Source organism: Drosophila tropicalis, unplaced genomic scaffold, assembly GCF_018151085.1.
Source record: "Drosophila tropicalis isolate 14030-0801.00 unplaced genomic scaffold, ASM1815108v1 contig_694, whole genome shotgun sequence".
In the NCBI taxonomy this organism is placed as follows: domain Eukaryota; kingdom Metazoa; phylum Arthropoda; class Insecta; order Diptera; family Drosophilidae; genus Drosophila; species Drosophila tropicalis.
The window spans coordinates 689,860-713,885 of NW_027173176.1; the positions used below are offsets into that span (position 1 = coordinate 689,860).

Consider the following 24,026-nt stretch of genomic DNA (forward strand, 5'->3'; position numbering starts at 1 on the left):
TCTATCTACTCGCAAATTTATGAAGTAAAAAGTTTACCCACGAAAAGTAAATCAAATTAATTAAAATTTATATCAAAATTGCTGAAATCTTCATTGTTGTAGTTGTAGTAGGTGTTGTTGTTGCTGCTGGAGTTTTCTTCATGGGATTTTTTTGTTTTTCGTTTTATATGTATGTATATGTGTGTGTGTGTTTGTACGAGTGTGCCAAAAGTTTTAATTGAAGAGAACTTATAGCTGCATAAATGTTCGTTATGCCTTGCTAATTGAATTACAACGGCAACTGTAAAAACGCTGCCACAGGGAGAAAAAGCCGAACAAGACAAACAAGACCATAGAAACCACACAGAAAACACACACAACATGTAGGTAAAGGGGGGCGGGGGAGACCCTCTGAGGATTCAAAGAAGTGTGGAAAAGGTTTGTCAATTAAAAAGTCATTTGTGGTTACTATTTTGTTGGCTCTATGTGTTTATAATATACTATAAATCGTTGGGTAGCTACCCAACATTGAAAAAAAACTTAACAATTTTGAAAGTAAACTAACCGTATAATGTTTAAATAATTGAAATGTTTGCCTCAACAATCATAATGAAAGAGAAACTCATGAGCATTTCGTCTAAATATCTAAAGATGAGATTCTATGCATTTTGAAAAAGAGTTCGTTGAAAAAGAAGCTTGAAATTTATGTAAAAGTTGAAGTAGGTTATAATATTTACATAGAATCGAAGCACTGTCCATCTGGGCATAACATTTTCTTATTGTGGTTCATATCTTATAGAAGTTCTGCATAACCCATTGAGACATAAGTTGAGAGTTATTCATATCACTTAATCACACTGATTACTTAGTGATACATCAGATCAGATCATAGAGCAAATTCATACCTAATAACCAATCAAATAACTTGATTGTATTTAGAACATTTAGTTTCATTTCTTACGATTAATACTTTGAGTCGCAAAGAGTTGACTGACTATTAAAAATGCGTTTATTAAATGAAAAAATTTAATCAAAACCATAAAAAGACAATTTTCCTATTTTGTTTTTGTTTTTATTTTATGATTATCAAGCATCGCTTCCAGTTCGTTGAACCTTCGCAACGTATTATTATGAGGACAAAATTTATTAAAAAAAAAAGAAGTAATAAGAAAAAACAAAAGGATGAGAAACGAATGAGGAGTGAAACTTTTTGCATTTATTCATAATTTTTTAATGGGCAAACTTTAGCCCTTCTGCTGCTTTTGCTGGTGCCTTCTTTTTCTTCTTCTTCTTCATCATATTCTTCATTGCTGTGGCCATGTATCAAATTCAATAATCACTTAAACCTCATAAAAATTTCAACCAATTCAACATGGCACATAAAAAAGCAGAGTCTTTCAGCCCATCAACTCATACTCATATACCGAGGGCGAGGATGAGGACGAGAACGCTGCCGATGGCCTCCAGCTCCCACCGGCTTCCCATCCAGAATCACATTCATTTTACTGGTGGTGGCTGCTGGCTGTCAGGCTGCTGTCAATGTCACTTCAATGATTAAAACTTCAGTGCAAATAAAAAAAAAACCCAAAGAATCGAAAACGAAAGCAAAAAAAATAAAAAGGAAACCAACAAAAAATTGAAAGAAAAACGAAAAAGGATAGCGGACAGTAGCAATGGTAAAGGCCTTCAAACCAATCATCCACCGCCAACGCACTTGCTCTCCCATCTCTTCACTCCCTTCGACCACATCCTTTCACATGGCCATCGTCATCGCCGTGGCCATTGCCGCATTTGGTTTTTATTTTTTTCATTTTTTTTATTAATGAAAAACATAAACATCTCTTTTCTCCCAAAGAGTTTCTTTTGCTCTATTTGCTTTACGTTGCCTTCCATCCATTCATATATATTTTTCCTCCATTGCCTTTGTTCTTTCGCCTCTTTTTGAGCTCTCCTCGTGGTTGGTAATAAATTTTTAATTTTGCTTAATTGAAAATGCTCTCCCCGGCCCACCTTTCTTACCTTCCTCACCTCACACACCGCACACCGACTACCGCCCACCGCCCACCAGCCAAACACAGCCAAGCGGAATTATTGTTATTGGTTTGGAAAAGGTTGTAGTATTTGCCTCAACTAGATTTCCAATTGCATTTTTCAAAGCAATTTGAAATGGGGCTAAAATTGTTGACGCTCTTCGCTGTAGACTGTTGACTGTTGTTTTGTTTTATTTCGACCAAGTTGCCACGTGCGTTTTGTATAATACATATTGCTATGATTTGAGCCACTGAACTGACCCAGCCACTTGGCACTTGCCACTTGCTACTTGCTACTTGCCACTCCAAAGCTTTACTCACGATTCCACGAGTTTGCCGTATTGCCGTGAGTGAGTGGCACTGGGCAAGGTGTTAAAAGCTGCTCACATATTTATATAGTTGCCTCTGCCATATATAGGCAAACATTTAAGCAAACAACAGCAGCCAAGCAGGCAAGTGTGATAAAGGGTAGCGTATGAGGGGGTGAGGCATCATGTGGGAGCTACTATAGAAAAATGGGTCACATTCTTTGGTTCTCTGTCTCTCTGTTGTCTCCACCATGAATGGCGTTCATTTTGTGGCGCCAAGGCGTTGCAGTTGAAGCATCTTGCACAAAAGTAGCTCTGGGCCTCACTTCACAATGCAAGTTCCAGTGGCAGTCACTCTGCCCCCGCCCCACCTCACTCTCTCTCACTCTCCGTCTCTCCCTGTGCTCCTTCTGCTGTCATAAGTACACCCTATAGTCATCATCACATCATGGCACCATGGCAATAAATTCTCATTATTTTTCTCATAAATTGTTATGAACAAAAAGAAAACACATCAGAAAAGAAAAGAAAATGAAACAACTTACGTAGACAAGGCAAACAGTTTGGCAAAAAAATAATTCATTTAAATACACATTTTATCAAGAATATTCCTAAGATCTCATAAATTTTGCTTTCAGCTAGTGTGAAGTTATTTAAAACACCTTGTTGATGGTAGACAGATCACAAACCTTTTTCAAATTTCCATTTTGATCGAATATACTCGACTGAAAGATGAATTCTTCATCTACTTAAATTAGTTGTAATTAGGTTTTTCATTCATTCTCTTTAGTATGAAGAATGATTTCCGAATACTGCTCCATGGTTCCATCTTCTGTAGTTTACCCCACTTACTAGGCTCGTCAACATTTTGTTCCCAGACACACACGAACACAACCTCATAAACACACACACACACTGGGATATGGAACAGGAACATACAGCTTATAAAGTGACACCTCCTTACCGACTAGCCAGTTAAGTTGACTGGGCCCAGTGGCTGTCCAATTGCTGTTGGCCAAATGATGTCGTCAACGTCGCTTTAGAAATGTTTTTGGCATAAATTAAACAAGGGCACAAGAGAGCTACCCATACAACTTTGTGAATCTTTATATATGTACATACTATATTGTCCAGCAATCTTTTTTTTTTTTTGGGTGAAGCACAACACGGCAGGGTAACTGCCTCTTGTCTCCTGCCATCACTTCCTTCAGTCTTTTGCGTTGCCCACCTTTTCATGGGCCTGTTTGCATTGCATTTTGTCACACGTTGCACGTTTTGAGTGTGTGTGTTTGTGTGTGTGTCTGTCTGTGCTGAAAAGCGACGCCAATTTGTCTGAAATGTTTTGAATTCTAAGCGATGATGACATGGTGGATGGATGCGGATGAGAATGTCGACATGTGGACACACTCGCTACTCGGATGGGACTAGGATCTTGCACCTACATACGTACATACAAACATATGTGGGTTTAGATGGCAGCCGTGTGATAAATGTCCTGGGGGAACTGGCATGGTTCTTTCTTTCTTTGTGTCATCTGCCATATTTACTTATTGAAGCGTGCTGCTCTCGCTGAGTGGGCCAACATTTATCTCCCAGTGTCGTGTATGTGGTGAATTGGGTGTCCGCATGCTGTTTGAGTTTTCCATTTTCACACTTTGAAAGTCTGTCACTGCGACGTTTGATGACGGGGGCGAGAGTGAGTGAGTGAGTCAATCAAATCAGCTTGCCGGCCATCTACCTCGGCCTCTCAGAGCCATCGCCGTGTGAATTATGGGCCGATAAACTTGGCCAGGATGGGCAACTTGTTACCCATATTGTGTTGCACCATCAACAGCAGCAGCCTGAAAGCGAAACACCTGCTGCAGATGCCACAGTCTGTCCCATTGTCCGGGCTCACACGTTGATCTTATCGCCGCCTGCACACACCCAAAATGAAAGAGTTGAGGCTGGAGAGTGCAGAAGAGGCAGAAGACTTCCCCATACCCATATATTCAGGGACGGATTTAACATATACGAGTAACTAATATTGAAGTTTTAAACTTCCAACTAACTAAAGACCATATCACTTTTGATTTTACATTTAGTTATGAATATTAATGAATTGATTACTTTTCAAATTCTTTATATATGTCAATCTGAACCTGCGCTTTTTGAGCACTCCGTAATGCTTTTCCTTCTATTCCGTTCCGTTCGCGGGCTGCCGTGCTACGTAACATAAGTCCGAAGCTGGGCTTATCTTTCTCTATCGCTCTCTCTTTCGCTCTGATTTGTGGATACTACAGCCGCCCGCTGCCTGCTGCTTTGCTGAATTGGCCTTGGGGCATATTGGTCGCTGTTTTTTTTTTTTGCAGTTTGGTGTTTTTTCGTCTTTTCGTTTGCCATTACCCTTAGCTTCATTTATTTACATTCGGTTCTTCGGTTGCGCGCGCTTGAGACTTACCCAAGTCAAGGGCCGCAGCTCGCCTTATTGTCTGGCCACGATGTGGCAACAACAACAACAAGCAGAAGAAGAGGGCGGCGGCGGAGAAGAGGAAAAGATGATGTTGACTGCTAATTTCACCTTTTCACAGATCTCTAATGCTGCCCTTGCTCCGCAGAGCATTCAGTTTTAGTTAGCGTATGGCTTATGCATCTGCTGGGACCAACAAATTTTTTAGTGTAAACCCAAGTCGACGTTGTATTTAACGTTCGAATTGTTCATTTCTGGTTATTTCTTTGGTCTGGCTGGTTGGTTGGTTGGCTGGTTGGTTGCCTGGGTAGTTCCCTGCTAGTGGGAGGTTCATGAAAAATTGAGCAAGTGCCGCACTTGCAATTTCAACAGCTCATCTGCCGCTGCGCAAAAACCATTTCTTTCCTTTAGCCTTTGCCTTTGCCTTTACCTTTGCCTTTACCTTTACCTTAGCTTCAGTCTCAGCTTCAGTTTCAGCTTTAGCTTCAAGAGCAGCTGTCAGGTTAGGTGCTGTGCCTTCGACTTGGAGCTCTCTGGAGCTATGCAATCCTTGAAGTTTTCATTCTGGGCCAACAACAAAAACTGGCAACTAACTGTCTTGATTGTAGGCAGCGAGCGCACCTTCATTTTTGCTTGATAATTTTGTACATTTTAAATTACCCACTGCTGAGTTTTAATCTTATTTTATATTTAAAAACACTTTCAATTCTGCTTGAAAGATTGCCAGCCAGCAGCAAAAGAAATTGCAAAAAAAACACATACACAAATGGGCAAAATAAGAATAATTGAAAACATTTTTCTGATGTGTGAATGATGTATTTCTGCTGTAAATTCTAAAGGAATTTCGTGGACAAAAAAAGACAGGATATGACTCTTTATAAGAGCTGTTGTAATCCTCTGGAAATGAGAACACAAAAAACTGGCTAATAAAAGTTTAGTTCAGATTTTGCTTTTAAATTCATTTGATTTACCTCACTTTAAGCTTTTTAGGCTGGTTTGATTTTGGCAAAGGGCAAAATAATTAATTAAGAGAAATATTTCTTTACTCTATTGTTATTTTTTTGGCACAATTTTTTGGTGCAATTCAGAATTTCACTTGAAATACTGTCAAAATCACTCTCTCTCTCTCTCTCTCTCCCACTTACTCCCTCTATCTCTTTGTTAATCAAAAACAAATTTGAAATGGGCATTAGGCAATTCAATTACTAAACTCAGCAGGAGATCTATTCTGCCCATGTCTACACCCGCTTATGTCAATGACCAGGCGTAGCTCATCGCTTACCTGGCGACATGTCAACCTGAATGGTTGGCTGAGAAGACGAGAGAGGGGGAGAAGACGGAGGAGGAGTAGGCTAAAGCCAGGCAATGACAAAGTCCCTAGATAAAGCTTTTACAGAGTTCAGTTCAGTAACATTGGCATGAATATGTAGCTGATGTGCATTTACCTCTCGATTCTTTTTACCTTACTGCCCCCTACCCCACATATCTCCCCCAGCCCCCACACCCACTATCTCTCTCTCTCTCTCTCTCTCGCTCTCCTTCTCGCTGACGACTATTCCACTGTCTTATCTTTTGGGTGAATGCATTTCCCCGACAGTCTTTTGCACTTGCCCAACATGCAGTTTTCTCTTTTACTATTTTCCATTTTTCTTTCTGATTTTTGTTTTTTCTACTTTTACGTTATTGTTGAAGGGAAAACATACAAAACGAGTCATAGATTTCCGTTTGTGAGATTCGGAAACAATGGCATTTTCATGTTGCACGTTAAACGAAGGGCGGCAGTTTGAGGGGGAGGGGCAAAGCAACAAAAAAAACACAAAAAAGGAGCCGAAAGCAAAGCAGAACAACAACAATTGTAATGCAGGAGGCACTCGCACGATAGAACTTAAGTGCAATTTTATTTTTCCTCGATATTTTCTTTTTGCCATTGGCGCCCTTTTAAGTGTGCTCACACACACACACAAAAACAATGTCAAAGGGAAACAGAAAAAATAACGATAATGCCACAGACAAATAGGAAACAAAAAACTAGAAGAAACCTATGACTAAAAAACACACACACAGAGACACAAAGGAAATTCATAAACGAAATAAGTGCCTAAAAGGTATTAGAAATGAGACGAAACAAGACAGGACGGGATAATTATTAGTTAATTTGATGTCCCAGTCAATGAATATATATATAATGCATTCCACACGAGAGATAAGCATTATATACACTCAATTTTGGGTATAAATACTCGAGAAATTGTCAAGGAAAGTATAGTGCAATTGAAACCTTCAACATGGTAAGTTGTATACCTTTCGAGGTCCTGCAAATTAAACTAATTCGAACAAAAATTTCCCAACAAAAAAATAAAGCGTTCCATAACCTTTGTGACTTTGCTGGGCCTGTTCCTGTTCACGGTGCAGGCAAGGATCATTGACAATGAAAGCGCTCCGCTTAGAGGAGTAGTCGATGCATCAAAGCCATTGGAAGTGGGCCAGTCTGAAGCTAACAAGGATGTTGTAAAGATCAATGAATCCCAGGAAAAACAATCTGAGAAGACAACCCAACAAGGCAAAGAGCCGTCTGTATCGGAAAGCAAGAACCCTGCAATTTTGGCTCAAAATGAACACCAAGACAAAAAACAACAAGTCCAACTAGAGAACGAAGGCCAAGAAACTTCCGAAGAACTGAAGCCTAATGTGCCCAAGCAGGGAGAGTCACAGAAAGCCGAGAAGCCAGTCGAAGCCAAGCAGGAATCGCAAGAAGCCATCACATTGGCGAAAGAAGATGGGCAAGAAGCTAAGCCATTGGAGAAACAAGAAGCCAATTCCGAACTGAAGCCTGAGGTAGCCGATGTGCAAAAGCAACCATCTCAACTGGTGGAGGACTCAAAAGTTCAATCGAATGAGGCTAGTCAACAAGCCACCGCCAATGAGATTAATCCGTTTGATGGAGATCAAATCCAGGGACGTATTCTTGATACTAATGATGCAAGGATTGAAGTGATCTACGAACCAGCCAGTGAGGTTCACTACAATGGCTCTCAGATTGTTCAATATTTGGACAAGATCTTTAAATATCCTGTCGTCGTGACCAATGGCAATTCATCTCAATCTCAGTACACGAACAACAAGTATTCATCGTATCCCAAGGTACAAATTGTGGCCACCAATGGTTCATCATCTTCAAATCAATACTACAACAAATTCTCCTCGTATCCGAAAGTGGAGTATGTGGTTCCAGTCACCGCTGTGAATAGCTCGGATGGTAATGCAACCTACCATATTCACAATCATACCCATTATTATCATCAGCAGCAAAAGAAGCCATTCCCGTTCTTTGTGAATCCCTACGAGAAGCAGGAAGTTGTTGTGGTCGATAAGAATACAACAACTGGTAATGTTACAGTACATGAGCATTACTATATTGATAGTAAACCAGGATTTGGATCATCTGGCGGATTTCCATTCCCATTCTTGCCAAATCCCTTCGAGAAATTAACTGAAGTGCCCAAAGTTGTTGGATTGAGTTTTGTCCTGCTGCCCAATCCGTTCTATATTCACAAATCTGGCTCATCTAACTCGAGCAGCACCACCTATTCGTATCCTTACCACAAATTTCGAGGATTTTCGGATGATAATGCAAATGCTGGTCTCTATTTGATAGCCAATCCCTTCTACACTAAGAAAACGGAACAAGAATCTGTCAATCAGCCAGAACAGGCATCTACAAAAGGACAAAACGCAAGTGCTAACAATTATCTACCCATTAGGGTAGCTTCTTTGCCTATTTTGTTGCCCGCTTCGTTGAATACCAATCCAGAGACTGTGAATAAGGATGAAAACGATGCCAAGTCCTTTAATACTGAAGGCAGCGGCAGTGGCAGCAGCACCTCGAGCCAAGGAAACAAAATAGTCCAAATTGAGGAGGAGATATTCAAGAATTTGCTGCTGAGCCATGAGATCCTACAAAAGCATCTTGCTTCCAGCAGCTCTGGTAGTTCTTCCGATGGCCAATCGTTTAAAATTGATGATCTAAGCAAGGCTCCATTCCTGGTGGCTCATCCTCTAGTATTCAATATCAATTCCAATTCCAACAAGAATAACAAAACCAACAGCAGTGGATCATCTAATCCCCTAAATGGACTCGAAGAGGAAGTATTCAAACATTTGCTTTTAAGTCATCAGTTCCTGGAGAAACAGAATCCCTTCAAGAACGAGAAGCGCTCACAATCGACCGTTGCCGATGAAGAGAGCGCTGTCCTCTTTGCTGTCGAGATACCAAAACCCATTTATCGTTTCTTCAAGTCTGTCTTTGGTGTCTTCTCGCAATGAGAAGAGTATGAGACAAAACAAATCAATTTTTTTTCACCCATTTTTTTTTCTTTCACCTAACAAATTCCTAATCAAAATTTATATTTAGAATTTAAGTTGCAATAAAGAAAAAGACATTTCAATAATGTAATCCTGTAAGTTTTCTTTTTTTTTGAATGACCCTAAAAATATGGAAAATAATTGTTCTAAATGGAAACATTTATAGAACTTTAAAGCCAAAAGTATTGAAAATCTTCTTCTGCGAAATGCTTTTTTACTCAACTTTAACTCAATTTCATTTCTTTGATGAATCCTTTCAAAGTCATCTGGCTCGTTTATGTCTTTAATCATTCTGAATCAACCTAATACATGTACCTGTATATATATACGTATATTTAGGATCCATTTCACATTTTATGCACACAAATTTGTTGTCAAATTAAGTTAACATGCAATATTCATCCACACAAATTGGAAGCAAAACAAGATGGAAGCAAAAAGAAGAATGAAAAAAAAAAAAAAACGACCATAACGTGGCCATTATGCAAAACATATTCCAACACAAAATGCATTCATTCATGGTTCCATGGTTCATGGTTCAGCCTGCAACTGGCTGATGTTTCTGTGCCTGCTCCTTACTCCCCCATGTCTATCCTGCGGCCCCTTGTGGCAGCTGCTGCCTCTACGTACAGCCCCCCCAAAACATGCACACATATGGCTGAGACGGGTCGGATTGGGGCCGAGAAGGGGCCGCCTTCCTGGCATTCTGTCGGCATTTGCCATTTTAATGAATACATAATTAGTCTTTTTGCCACCCACTCGCATTACCCATTACCCGGCATCATCATCAGGAGCAGATACTCCTCTGCTGCTTCTTCGTCTTCTGGTCTTCTGCACCTGTTCAAATCCTTTTCACATTTGAATTTAATGCACATGCAGCAACACGTTCAGCAGTTTTGTGTCCATATCTATGTATCTGGGGCTGGACTTGATTCAACTTTGCTTATTGGTTCACTTCATTCCTCTACAATATTGAGATAATGTTTGTGAATGAGAATGCACACAGGATGAGGTAATGGGTGGCAGAAGGAGTAGTGGGATTGGGAGTGGGTGAGATTGCTGCTCATAATTGCCAGGCTTACGCTGGATGGATGATAAAGTTTTTCGCCGACTTTTATGCACATTGTGTTTGTATTTCACTTCAATATACCTATACATATCCACCATATATGTACATATGTATGTATGTATCCATGAGGCATGAGCCGCTTTAAGTAGTGGGAGATAGAGATGAGGAAATTGCTGTTTGCTGATAGCGTTTATTTAATATTTAATTGATTTTATGCCCAAGCGATTTTTCCATTAACATGGCACACAATTCCAGTTCTCATCCTTCGACTCCCACTCCCACTCTCACTCCCACTCTCTGTTCTGTTCTGTACTGTTCTGCTGTGCTCTCATTTTATCCTGTGCTCAGGTACCAACTCGTTGCGGATTTTCTGATAGTTTGCCCATTGTGTGTTATTTGTATGTGTGTGTGTGTGTGGGTGTAAGTGTGTATTGTGGTTCAGCTTTGTGGGACATTAGCCTGGGCTTATCTGATCATTTTAGTACTTATTTGTGTCATAATTAACGTACGATTTTCCCTTCCCTATCCTGTCCTGAACCTGTTTAGATACAATTTTCTATCTCAATTTAATCAGCAAAAAATAGTATTGCCATTTCCTGACCTTTCCTAAAGCAAAAGGAAATCATACTGGAAGCAAGTAGTTTCAGAACTTTTCCACAAAAATAAAGGTAATTTTTACACACACACACACACACACACAGGATATATGATGGTCCTTTGATGTTTCTACGTGCCACGAACCACAAAAAATCACTGACAACATCAATTCCTCCCACACGGGATGACCATGTGTGTAGGTGAGCTCAATCCTTTGGCCAACTTTAAATGGTTCACCAAAAAAATGAATAACTCAACTTGTAAGCTGTAGTAGGTTTTTTTCCCTCCTTTTTTTTCGTTGCTGGTTGGGGCAACAAAGTTTATTACTCAAAGGAATTGGACAGCACCAAAGTAGCGACGGAAGCCCATAAATATATCATGAAATCAAAAACTTTGCTACAACTTTTCTACTTGCTTTTCTCTTCTCTCTCTCTCTTTCTTACTCTCGTTCTCTCTGTTTCGGTAAGCTTGCGTGTGGCAAGCGAGAGAAGCTTCAAACGAGCAAGGAGTAATGCGTTTCCGTTTCCGGCTTGCCATTGTGGCTCAATATTCCCGAGCTGAAGACCGACCCTGAAACGTTTTACACTTGGCCCTGGCCCTGTCTCAGACTCCAGCTCTGACGCTGCTTTTGGCCCTAACTCACTCAATTCAATAAAACTTGTGTCCATTTAATTTAAAATTCTCTATCTTTTCCCCTCTTTTGCCTGCCTGCTTGCCTGGCAAATTAATGGTGTTAAAATTAGTGCCAGAGAGTCCCACTCGATGTAAACTTTGACTAGCTGTTTATTTGGTTGTCACTTTGTGTGGAAAATTATGTCGCCCGCCCCAGTGTTCTGCAAACTTAGGCGTTGGAGGCCAGGACGAGGCCAGGACACGTGTAACTTAACTCGGTAGAAACCTCACACACACCACTTCTCGCCGCACTTCTAACCTCTTCTGTTTTTTTTCTCTTCTAACTAGAGAGAACTTTTTCTATTGGCAAGCATCTTAAAAGTTTTCCATTTTCCATTTTGCTTAAAAAAAAAAATAAAAAGTTTTATCCCATATACAATTTTCAGGTGCTGTTCATCAGGAACGACGCTTTTTTGGCATCTTGCGTACTGGCAAACGAAAGGTCGACGACGACAACATCAGCGGCAACATCAACGAAAACGACAACGAGAACGACATTGTCGACAACATTGAGGAGGCTAACAACAACCACGTTAACGGTAAGCAGAAACGGAAACGGAAGGGGTTTTTCTTTTTTCTTTTTGGTATTAAGCCCTAATGAAACCAATTAAGCAAACAGCAAAATGGTTCAAAAATTGTGGGTGAAAATGAAAAATCAAAGGCTAGACAAAGGGTAAACACAAGGCACAATGTAGCAACTGGTTGATGCAAGGCCCCAATCACCCCCCACCAAATCACTTTGAGGGTTGACCATTCAATTACAAAATGAATAAAGACCCTCCCCCCACCCCATCCAAAGAAAAAAACAAAAAATGAAACCGAATGTGAATAAAGTTACCCTGTAGGAAGTAAATTTTTAAATTTAAAAAACCAAAGGAATCCTAAAGTATTCTCATTTATCATTCTCATTTAAGTTTTGCAAACACTTAAATTATTATATTGCCAAATTTTAAAGCGACATTAATATGCCCTTTTATCTGTCTTGAATTACAGGGTATAAGTAAACCTTTTGCAGAAAAGGTATATATGGAGGAAAAAAGTAGACAAATTAAAATTGATAGACTTTTAAGTGTCCCTCAATTTGCATAATTACTTCAAAGAGGAATTCAGAGTAAGGGAAAGTGCTCTAAATTTCGAATTGAATCGACATTTCTTTTTTTTTGCTTTCGACCAAGCCAACAGGTCTATCATATCCCTTGGTCAGTGTGGCAGATTACGACTAGGAATAGAAAACAGACCGGGGAGAATCATTCTAACTTACTAAAGGCATATACATATGTAAGGTAGTCGTTTTGTATGTTTGTCTTGCCAGTCATGGGCCAACGGGTGGGCGGAAGAGGGGGAGTGATGATGGGTGCTCACACAAAAGCCATTTGCCAAAATCAATACATTTATTTAGACCGCAGGCCGGTTGGATTTGAAATGGAATAGGATGTACATCGAGGATTTCTGAAAATGTGTTTAGCATGGGCCTCCGAGATACTGGGGAGAAGGGCGGAAACAGAAGGGGAGGGCAAGCACAGGGCAAAAGGCAAGCTATCAAATATTGTATTGCTCTCTTCTTCTATACCTGGGCTATTTGAGTTTTTGACCAAATCGTTTTGTGCCTTGCTGCCGCAAGGTATTCAACTTAGTTTCACACACACACTACAACTACAGACATGCAAATACCTTTGTACAAATAATCAGGAGTGGATTTAACCTTTTCAGGGTAATAAAAATATCAATCAAGTTTAAGACTAATAAAGAAATGTTGATTGAAAAAAAAAACAAAATTTGAAATTCTTGATAAAGGGTTTTCCTTCAACAGTTGAAAGATTCCAATTGAATCCTTTAGGGATTGTAAATAACGAGTTCAGGTAATGTTGGAGAATATATAAATCGGTCGCATATATACCAGGCTTTTCAGATAAGCCAAAAAGGTCAAGCATTTAATTAATTTTGCCCTTTGTAATGTAAAAAATTTTCAAAATCCAAAGAATTAACTTTGTAGAAATTCCATTCCGTAAATCTTAAACCACTCCTGATAAATACTTGATATTTGCCATAACGGGGAATAAGCATACCCGCTCTTTTTCTTCCTTTCATTTCATCTCATGTCTCATCATCATTGGACATAAGCAGCTCACTGGCTCAGGCCAGTCGAGGCCAGTCCCGTCTAGTACCGTCCGCCCAGTTGTTGGCCTTTTTTGCTCTTGACCAAATGCAACAACAATGTTTCTGCTGCTGCTGCTGCTGGCTGCTGACTGCATTTTGAGATTTATGTATAAATCTGGCCTTAAATGTCATTAGCTGGCTAAATGCCTTTAAATAGCCTACATTCATATGGCGAACAGCAGTTGGCCGACCACCCGTTGGGCATGCCCCGAGATGCATTTATCATCCTCGCCAGTGACATGCTGTCGCCTTCAATTAAACGCAAATTATTTTGCGCTCAGCAAGCGGTGGCCCGTGGCCCGTTTGCCCGATTTGGCACCTGCTTTTTGCATCTGGAAATAAGGCGTCAGCCAGACGCTTGTTAGTGATCAATCTGCCTTATGTCAAAGTCGTGAATGAGTAGCAACGGGAGGAATGAAGAGGAATGGGAATGGCTAGCGCATAGTTACATATATAAAAGTACTCAACAATATTTGCAAGTGGAAGACTCTTCCTCCCTCTCTCTCTCTCTCTCTATCTATCTATCTCTTTCTCTCCGTCTGTCTCATAATCGTATTCATATTGCATTCATTCGTTTTATTTAATTGTCCATTAAAATATGCCAGTTCTATACCCATCGGGATACCCAAAAGCTTCCTCCTATGCACTTGAAGCTAAAGTCAAGAGCTATGCAAATATTTTTCGTTTGGCTTAAGTGCGCGACCAATGACCACCTTCGCCTTCATCTCCATCTCCACCTCCAACTTCAACTTTTGTTTCCTCTTCATTTCAAACCCCCCATCTTTAGCTCCATTTCCATCTATGTACATCTCATTCTACTACTATTACTACTACTACATTTCGCTCCGGCTTTCTAATTAAACAATACAAATGCCAAAATAAGAGACACAACGAAATTCTTCCCTTCTGTTTCTCTCTCTCTCTCTCTCTGTCCGTCTTTGGTTAAGTTTTTCCTGTAAGGAATTTCGTCTGACATGACTTCTTTTCCAAGGAAGAGGCTACGTCAACAATTCTGTGTGTAATTACTTGGGGAGCCGCATGCAAATCGCTGTGCTCAATGACTGGCACTTGGAATTTTATAATTAATCAACACATAGACATAGACACAGCTCCAGACAAAAACAAAAAACAAAAAACACACACACACAGACAACAGAGACAACTTTATTCACAGCCAGGCATCGCGTACATCAATGAACTCATCCTGCTCCTCTTCGGCAAAGTCCTCCTCATCCACATTATCGTGATGATGGTCGTCGTGGCGCGAATAATGATTATACATCATATCCCGATGAGCTGGCATCAGTTTTCCACTCTCACATCCATGCATATCCTCGTATGTGATTTCACCATGACCCATGGTCATGCCGCCCCCATGACTGCCATGGCCACCGCCATGACCGCCATGTCCGCCGCCTCCCGTTGATCCACCGTGACCTCCTCCTCCACCATGGCCTCCGCCTCCAGTGTAACCGAGTAATACCGTCTGCTTGACAGCTCCACCGCCACCGCCAGATCCATGTAGAACCTTATACACCGTATGGGTATGATGATGGGTCTTCACCTTGACGGGCACATGAATGACAAGACGACGATGGCCAATGCGTCGTGCCTGCAACAAGGTTGATGTAATCAACAGCAATGCCAAAATGTTGGATGCGGGCTAGAAAAGAACATCGAGAGTATCAGCATCCCTTCACATCCTTTAAACTTCGAATTCACAGCAAAAAAAAAAACAGAACCAAAACAAAACAAAAAAAGCTCTGTAATGTTTCTATTTGTTTCGCACTTTGTTGCACTTTGTTGTCGATGGCTCTCACTCACTTTGCTCATTCTTATCAATGGCTTTAATTTAAATCCTTTGGCTAATCCTTTTTTTTGGTTCGATAATCCACTGTTTCGATATCACTCCTTCTCTCTCTTGTTGTTGATCCGCTCGCTCTAACACAATTTTGTAAACTGTCTGGGCCTATTGGAATCGATGAAGCTTTTATATACCATCTAATGAAGATCTCAGTTAACTTAGGTTCAGTGCACTATATGGAAACGGCATGTGGCCACCGAATGGAGTCCAACTCAGTTTCTTTCTCTCTCTCTCTCTCTCTCTACCATCTAACACATTGTATCACATCATTATTATCAAGAGTGTCGATTGCATTTCCATTTCATGTGGCCCCGTGCAGCTTCCATCGAGAGTTAGCTAAAAATATGATTTGCATGCCACACAATCCCGTCCAGAGTTACGTGTATCTAATTATTGCTTACAAGCTTGTAGGCTCAAATTGCACAGGGATTGGTGAGGAGGGAGAGTGGAGAGAAGGGGGACAGGTAGATGGTCTACTGCTGCTCATTCGTGCAACAAAAACAATTTTCGCCACAGCTTCTCCGGAAGCAGCGGATGCCACCCATCATAGGCGCTGGCGCTGGCTCTGCCCACCACTGGAATCCGATCCAATTCGTAGCCAAGCGATTCGAATCGTCGCCTCTTCGTTTTGTTCAACATTTTATGCAACTGGGCGAAATGCGGAAAAGACATTGTCGGTCGGTCGGCAATTTTTTTTTTTATTTGTTGCTTGCATTTTCTTTTTGCACTTAATAATATTATTAAAATTTATAATTGATAAATTAATATATGTACATACATTTATACTGATACTTATATAAATAATGGACTTTTGCTTTAGATATTGCCCGATTTTGTTTAGTTGGACAATATTTCACCTAGTTTGTGGCTTAGATTTCGGTTTCGTTTTTCCTTTTGATGGATTGAATGCTGCCAACTTCATCAGGCGCGGTCTCTCTCGTTCTGTTCCTTTCATTCGAATGAAAGCCATAAAAAGTAAGCACATCCTCGCCCAATAATAACTGGCCAACATACATATACATACATACATATGTATATAGAAGAGAAGCTAATGAAACGTGAGGTTCGCTTCTAGCACTTGGCCATAAGTAAACGTTAAGACAAAAACGTGCTCCATGAATTCTATAACTTTATGGCAAATGCCACTGCTCCCTCCCTCTAATTGCCCCACCAAAAATATGCTCTGGCTGTATCTCAATGTCTCTCAAGTACGAACTGGACCCGGGTAAAAAAAAAAAAAAGGGAGAAAGACTATACACACTGTCCGGGGTTTGTAGTCGTAATAATTTTGATCAACTTTTTGTAAACGGCGTCATCCTCTCGTTGTTGTTTTAGTTGCCCAGATGCCTAGCCATAAACTGCATGCGAAATTACCAAAAGGCACACACACATAGTACTGAGAATCAAGGGCAAAAATTTACTCATTTACAGGCATGAACATTTTACACTTGCCAAAATCTTTCCTCAAAATTTGATTTAATCTAGATATTTAAAGAGAGATTACCTTAAAAAAGAATTGGCTCTAACCATGATCAACAAACGTCACAAAACAAAAGAATGGACAAACTAGTTGAGAATCACAAATAGAACTGAAGCAGAACAAAAGTTCCCCTTTTTGTGCATATTTTCCTGGAAAATGGACTTTCTCACTTTAAATTAATTTAAATCTTACTGCCAAAAGAATATTCAGTTTAATCTTTAGACTATTCTCGTCTCGGTAGAAATTGCACTAAACTCTTTTTAGATTCGGACAAATCTGGGATGTTGGTATATTATTTTTGCAAGTGTAGAGAATCGGTTTGAAAGCGACAGAAAGTGAGAGAGTGTAACGGTGGCGAGTGCGTTGCTAATAAAATGAGGCGCACCGGCAGGAAAACCCCAAATGAAACTAACCCAACCTAAACCAGACCCGGCCAGGCCTGACGCGGAGACCAAAACCAAGCCAAGTCGTAAATCCTATAGTTGCGCTGTTTTTACTAGCCATCCGCCCCCTCACCTCATCCGACCGAAATCCTGTATACAAAAAGTGGGTACACACCCAGGCTAAACAAACTCGTAAATTTGTGGAAATTACAACATGAAAGTTCTAGCTCGGCTTGGGCGCGACTCTAAATTAAATAAAAATGCTCTGAACGGACTGGGCAGAGATGGGTGGAGTAGGGTAGTGAGGGGCAGCAGGTGAAGCTGGTCGAAAAACTTTTGTGCACCTGTTGTATTGCCCGGGCTATCAAGGTGTGTCTGTGTAGGTGTAGGTGTAGGTGTAGGTGGAGTAAAGTGTGGTCCTTGGTAGCGGCTTAGCAATCACAAAACTGGCGTTAATTAAAGCTAGAACATAACATAAGCTCCCACAGGAGCTAAGCCCACCTACCTCATTGCTTCGCCTCGTATCCGAAAATTTGTGGGCAGAGCAAACTTTTTGCCGTGCGCTTGAGATTTATGTCAAGCTAAAGCACTTGATGGCAGAGAAGTAGTTGGCATTTAATGGCTGCATTATTGGAGTTGGAGTAGTTCCTAGAGTTTGGAAAGTGCCGTAACTAATGGGTCATGCTTCGCTGTGTGTGTGTGTGTGTGTGGGTTGAGGATAAACCAAAGTGTAGAAGGAGTGAACAAATTGGCGATTATTCGTAGAGATTTACTTTTGGTACCACACGCCGATGCTGACGATGAAGAAAAAGAAATAAGAAACTTCTACTTTTAGCCTTTTTTTTTTTCTTGTTTTCGGTTCATATTTGTACTTTTTGTCTTTTTTTGTTTTGTTCGTTTTCTTAATTTTGCCCCCAAAGTCACATCAAGAGTTTATCCCAGGTCTATATCTTTTTACAAGTTGCTGTTGCAGCTGATCTACCCCCGGCAGCCAAATATTTAGCCTATCAAAGCCACCTGGCCACCCAACACACACACACACACACACACACACACAATAACAATTCTAGATGTGCGCCACAAGGCCAAAAGCAAATCGAGATGGCCTTAAGCAGACTTCTCTTCGTCTCCTTCTCTTCAACTTGGCCATCGTCGTCATCATCAGAGTCATAGTCATAGTCATAGTCTTTGGGCCTTGTCTTCTCTGCCAACTATGCGCTATGGCAATAAATTTCGATTACATAATTTGCAAATTGTTATAACCCGGCGAAATTACCATGAAATCTTTCACAAAGCATTAAAAAATCTGCCACTTCACGCATACAATAATGGCGGGACGGGAAAGGATAAGAGAAGGAGAAGAGAATTGTGTTTAGGCTAAGGCTATTGAGAACTGGCAATGGCGTTGGCTGCTTCATAAACTTTTATGAATAAGAAGTAGGAGCCAACTGGTGGTAGGGCAACAGCAGCAGCATCATCTAACAATGCGAGCAACATGGAGCACTTTGGTTTCGGGATGTTAGCCATGAAACGAGGCCTCCTTCTTTGAGTTTTGCGTGTGTTTTTTGTTTTTTTTTTTTTTTTTTTTTGACTTGCATTTCTTTCGGCTGCTTCCTGCTTGGGTGGTCCTTGCGACCGATTAGTGGGCGTGGTCTTTAGGTTACGCATCAGTGAGCGCAATTTCATAGATGATTTCTGTAATGCCCAGCGATTAGTTTTTATGCCTCTCAAACATTTGAATTTGAATTGAAATTTGAATCTGGGCTTAAAGTGATCTCCTCTCTCTCTCTGCTTCGCTCTTTCTCTGATTCTCTCTCTGTTTCTGTATCTAATTAATGGCAAATTGAAAAAGCGACCGACCAGAACCAGAAACGTTTATCTAGCTCTTGTTATCATCAGTAGACAGAGACGACGACTCCAAAGGCGACAGCCATGAGCCATAAATCAACAGCCAATTACAATAAAAATTTATCATGCACAATAAAAGCAACAAAAACGCTAAAGAGAGAGAGAGAGAGAGAGAGAGAGGGAGATAGGGAGGGGGGCGAAAAAAATACCGAAACGAAACGAAACGTTTTCGAGACGCAGAAATAATTTACATGGCGCATTTTTCACATTTTTCAGCAAAGGAATTTATAACAATGTCCCCAAAGGGACTTCGTTTCGATGCTCCTGCCGCTTCATCTTCAGCTTCAGCTCCAGCTCTCCTTAACAATGAAATTTTAATAAAGCACGCAGGAGAAGGACCCAAAGAAAGATTTCGTTTTGATTGCATTTGCCTTTGAGTTGAGCTGAGTTGGTGACTTTTGACTCAATGGCACTCCGAAGACATTCAACTAACAAAAAGCATCACTACTAGTGAGGAGAGGACGAAGGGCGGGAGGGTGCATGAAGCTCTTAAAGTGCAGCCATTGAAGCCTCCATTGGTGCAGTTCATCAACATCTTCGATGCGTGTGCCTTATATGTATATACCCCATATTTCCGTTACGACTTACGTTTATGTTCTACAAATGGTTTCTTCTCTCCCCTCTACACACACACACACACACACACACATACATACGCTTCCTACCCCCCCCTCTCTCAATCTGTCTTTCTATGCCTGCCTTATGATTCTTCTCTTGCCATATTTCAATTTACATTCCGCCTTTAGGACTTATTGCTTTTCGCTTTGATGTTTCCCCCTTTTTTACAAAGAGCAGCTACATCCTGACCGAATATTCCCTTTGTGGGTGCCCATGTCCTTTGACGCCAAAATAAAGAGAGAGGGAGATAGAATCAACTCCAGAGACAGAGAGCAAGAGAGCTACTGAGAGGTTGCGCCACATTTGTCTTTGTTAACTTAATTTTGAAGCCCAAGCATGTAAGGCAAAAGTGCTTCAAGTTGGTCAAATCGGTTCACTTGGCTGGTCTTAGCCTTGAACCACATCCATATCTATATGCTGAATGTTCTTGGAGGGGTGAAGGTGGACAGCAAGGGTTGGCTTTAGATATCTATCAAGGCTATATATTTACAGCATCGCAATAAAATAGTTCCAGCAATAGTTTTCCCATAACATTTCGACTCTGTCGTGTGACTTTAAAGCTTTTCTAAACCATTTATCAATCATTCACTCTCTCTCTCTCTCTCTCTTTCTCTCTCTCTCTCTCTCTCTCTTTCCATTACTATAAAATTCGTTGAGTAATCCTTTTCAAGGCACAAGAAGAATAAATTTGTTGTAAATTGTCAAAATAAGTAGTAAGATGACGATTAAAATTCACAAAATATTTATTTTTTTTGCTTTTTTACTACAATTTATCCTAAATGGAGAATAACCAAACATAACATGGAGTTGGAATTACTAGTCCGTCTCACTAAACATTTAAAAAACATATTTTTTTGATCAGTTTAAGACACGAACTTAGCCCGAAAGCCGACAAATTGTTAAGGTGATGATTAATATATTGTATTAAATATATAGTCAAGGATTGCATGATAGCTTAAAACACGAAATAGTTTGATTGTCTTGAGTAAAATTTAGCGCCAAGTCTTCTTCATTTAACTAATCATAAACCAAATTAACTATAAAGTTTAAAAAACAAAATTTTACACTCACCTACAATAACTTTTATGAAGTTCCCTTTGGGAAAGGGATTATTCTCCTCTGAAACGAAGCAAATAAAATGGAACAATTAGAACAAAATTTACGGATCATTTTCACTCATCAAATGGCTTTTCTTATTAACTTTTAACCACACACACAAACACAGAGTGGGAGAGAGAGGGAAAACAGGGAACAATTTAAATTTATTATGGTCATAAAATCATATTTTTGTGGTTTGTGTTACACGCACACACACACACACACACACACACACAAATGGCTCTCATAAATATTTAAAACCGCTTAAAACACGCACAAAAACCAAAACGAACCGAACAACGTTTAATTTTATTGCTCCTCCTTTCCCCCCACCTGCTAACCGCTGCCTCACTCATCTGTGCGGGGGCTAACATAATTTTTGTGTTGGCCTACTCCAATCTCCTTTTTATTTTACCTTTGCTTGACATAGGCAAGTTAATAAAAATTGAAATTTTATTTGTGAATGCATTGAGAGAAATCGCACCTATTGAAATCTGTGGAAATGTCTGGGCCACCCATAATCCGATGGGGGGCATTAAAAAGGCATTAAATTGTCTTAAGTAGTCGCCCCTTATAGCCTATGGTAACATGATTCCAGCTAATTGAAAAGCAGCAGAAGAAACTTGAAATTTGTGTAAATTATTTTGTGCATAAATTTGCACATTTGATGGCGCTGCAGTGGCAAGGTGGCAAGTGGCAAGTGGCATGCTCTACTCTGCTCTGCTCCATGTTGTCGCCACCAAAGTAAGCAAGGATTGCCCTGTTGGCCGCCTTGCTGACAATCTGACAATCAAGCAGGTTTATGTGGAATTTTATGGTTTTAGTTTGAGTCCAAGCTTGGTGGTCATTTTTATGGTTTGGCCCCTTCGTATCGTTAAATTTGCCTGTGCGTGCGTGTTTGATGATCCTGTTGGTGCAGCATTTTAATTTGTTTTTGGCACCTTTTGTTTTTCTTGATTCACCTAAAATCCAATTTTAATTAAATCTTTACGAAATCAGAGTTTTATTTATTTGGCATTTTGTTAACCCATTAGTAGAGGCAGCAGCAGCAGCAACAGTTGTTGGTGCCGTTTTACAGTTGCTTGGCCTACAGCATAAAAGAGTAGTAATGGATGATGGCGGATACAGAGGAGGGGGTGTGGCAAGTAAACTTGTATGTCCAATTGTCCGTTCGTTCGGGGTCTCCATCTGGCTGGATGGCTGGCTGGCTGGCTGGCCACTGTGGCGCTGCCATGTTTAGTGGCAATTAAAATGTTTTTATCTTATTAGTTGCTGCTTATCTCGACTCGCAGTCTTGGCCATTTAAGATATATTTATATGCTAGGGACGTGCGCGAAACGCCATCGCTGGATCGACGGATAGCGACGGATCACGATTAAGGCACAATATATATAGTCAGTTGTCAGCCAAGCTAATATAAGTAAAAGAAAGCCTCAACTAACAGAATTTCATTTCGACTTATACAACAACAAAACGGCAAGGGTTGGCGACACACACACACGCACACAGGGAGAGACACTTTACGATATAATCAAAGTAAACGTTTAAACCGTTAACCGAAATACCTTCATGTAACCGATAATATTGTATTGACATAGACTTTGAAGTTTATATTCACACGCATTAGCTAGAAGCATTTAACCAACTTTCCTGGAATTCCTCTATATACTTTGATCTCTTTGAGTTGGGAGTCAGAATCGTGGCAAGAATGTGTGAAAACTACGACTCTAGTATTTAGTTTTAAATGAATTTCAATCAATTGCAATTCGCAAAGTTTTCTTATAATTTTCTCTATGGACACAACAACTATCAAAGTAGAAAAAAAAAAAAAAAAAACAACCATTCCCAGTTCATCTCACACATCAGCTTAATCACATGCAACTCCAATCAATTCCAAGCGCCTTTTATGCCAGCCAGACACCAAGCAACAAGCAACAAGCTCCAAGCTGAGGCGACAGAAAGATAGACGGACAGACGGACGGACAGACACAACGACACAAATCAAACAGACGATTTGCACGCTTCGACATTTCTCGATTGAATTATTATCACCAGGTAAAAGACAAGGCAAAAGAGGCAAAGCCGCAACGGTCCAACTAACCGACCGACCGACCGACTGCAGGCCAAGGAGGCAAGCACCAGTGACAGCTGTCGCTTTGACTTTGCTGCTGTCCCGTTCCCGTGCCCCACATGGGCACAATGCCCCAGTGGAGTCATGTTGAGGCCATATTTGTTGGCCAGCCAAGACGACCGACCAACCAACAAGTTGCAAAACAAATTTGTCAGAGTTTTCACCATTTTTGGGATGGCGTTGCAAATTTGGATTTATATATATGTATATGTATAGATATATGTATGTATATATTTGAGATTTGTGCAATGCCGCCGCTGTTGCTGCGGTTGCCAGCTCCATTAGCAACATGTTGCAGTTGATCACAAAATGTTGTCATTAGCTAATTTGGCAGCCAGTCTGCGTTTAATTAGAGGGCCGCCACCGAGCCACAGCCCAAAGCAACACTTTCGTTTTCTTAACCGCCTTCCCCGCCAATCCAGTCGATGCTCCTCTCTTCCTTGTGGCCGGCCGGCCAGCCTGCCTGCCTGCCTTCTTGGTCTTCAGTCTTCAATCTCACGTAGAGGCCATTAAAGGCCACAGCATCACGATCTTGCCTTGCATTCGAGTTGGAACTCAGCGAGCTGAGTGAATGACTTTGAGCTGGCCTGTCGTCACACCCCCCATGTAATCCTCGCACGATCTTTTTCGCTGGGCTTGAACCTTTTGATTACCCTTTACCTTGTCTGAGGGGAATAGCAGCAACAACAACAACTAAAACTGGTACTGTCTGCCCGTCTGAAAGTCTGGCCCTCCGACGCTGCCGCCTTGTAAAGGTCGTTAAAGTCACAGTTGTAGTTTCTTTCTTTTGTTAGCCGATTTTTAGTTTCTCTACTCTTGCTATGAATGATTTTCCACTATTTGTCCAACTCAATTTGTCAATTATTTCATAGTGATAAACATATTTTTCCATATTTTACTTTCGCACTCCTTTTTCAATTT

General features: G+C 40.6%; 2 protein-coding genes across 2 annotated transcripts; one reads left to right on the forward strand and one right to left on the reverse strand.

Moving 5' to 3' along the window:
• The first annotated feature begins 7,020 nt into the window (after positions 1-7,020).
• On the forward strand, positions 7,021-9,219 carry LOC137579267 (uncharacterized). Its single transcript, XM_068292979.1, has 2 exons — positions 7,021-7,054; positions 7,128-9,219. The coding sequence occupies exons 1-2, from the start codon at positions 7,052-7,054 to the stop codon at positions 9,087-9,089; spliced, it is 1,965 nt and encodes a 654-aa protein (XP_068149080.1). The 5' UTR covers positions 7,021-7,051; the 3' UTR covers positions 9,090-9,219.
• A 5,542-nt stretch (positions 9,220-14,761) lies between these two features.
• Positions 14,762-15,456, reverse strand: LOC137579126 (uncharacterized). The gene is made up of 2 exons (XM_068292823.1): positions 15,448-15,456; positions 14,762-15,286 (listed from the first exon to the last, which is right to left on the reverse strand). The coding sequence occupies exons 1-2, from the start codon at positions 15,454-15,456 to the stop codon at positions 14,792-14,794; spliced, it is 504 nt and encodes a 167-aa protein (XP_068148924.1). The 3' UTR covers positions 14,762-14,791.
• Between the last annotated feature and the right edge of the window lie 8,570 nt (positions 15,457-24,026).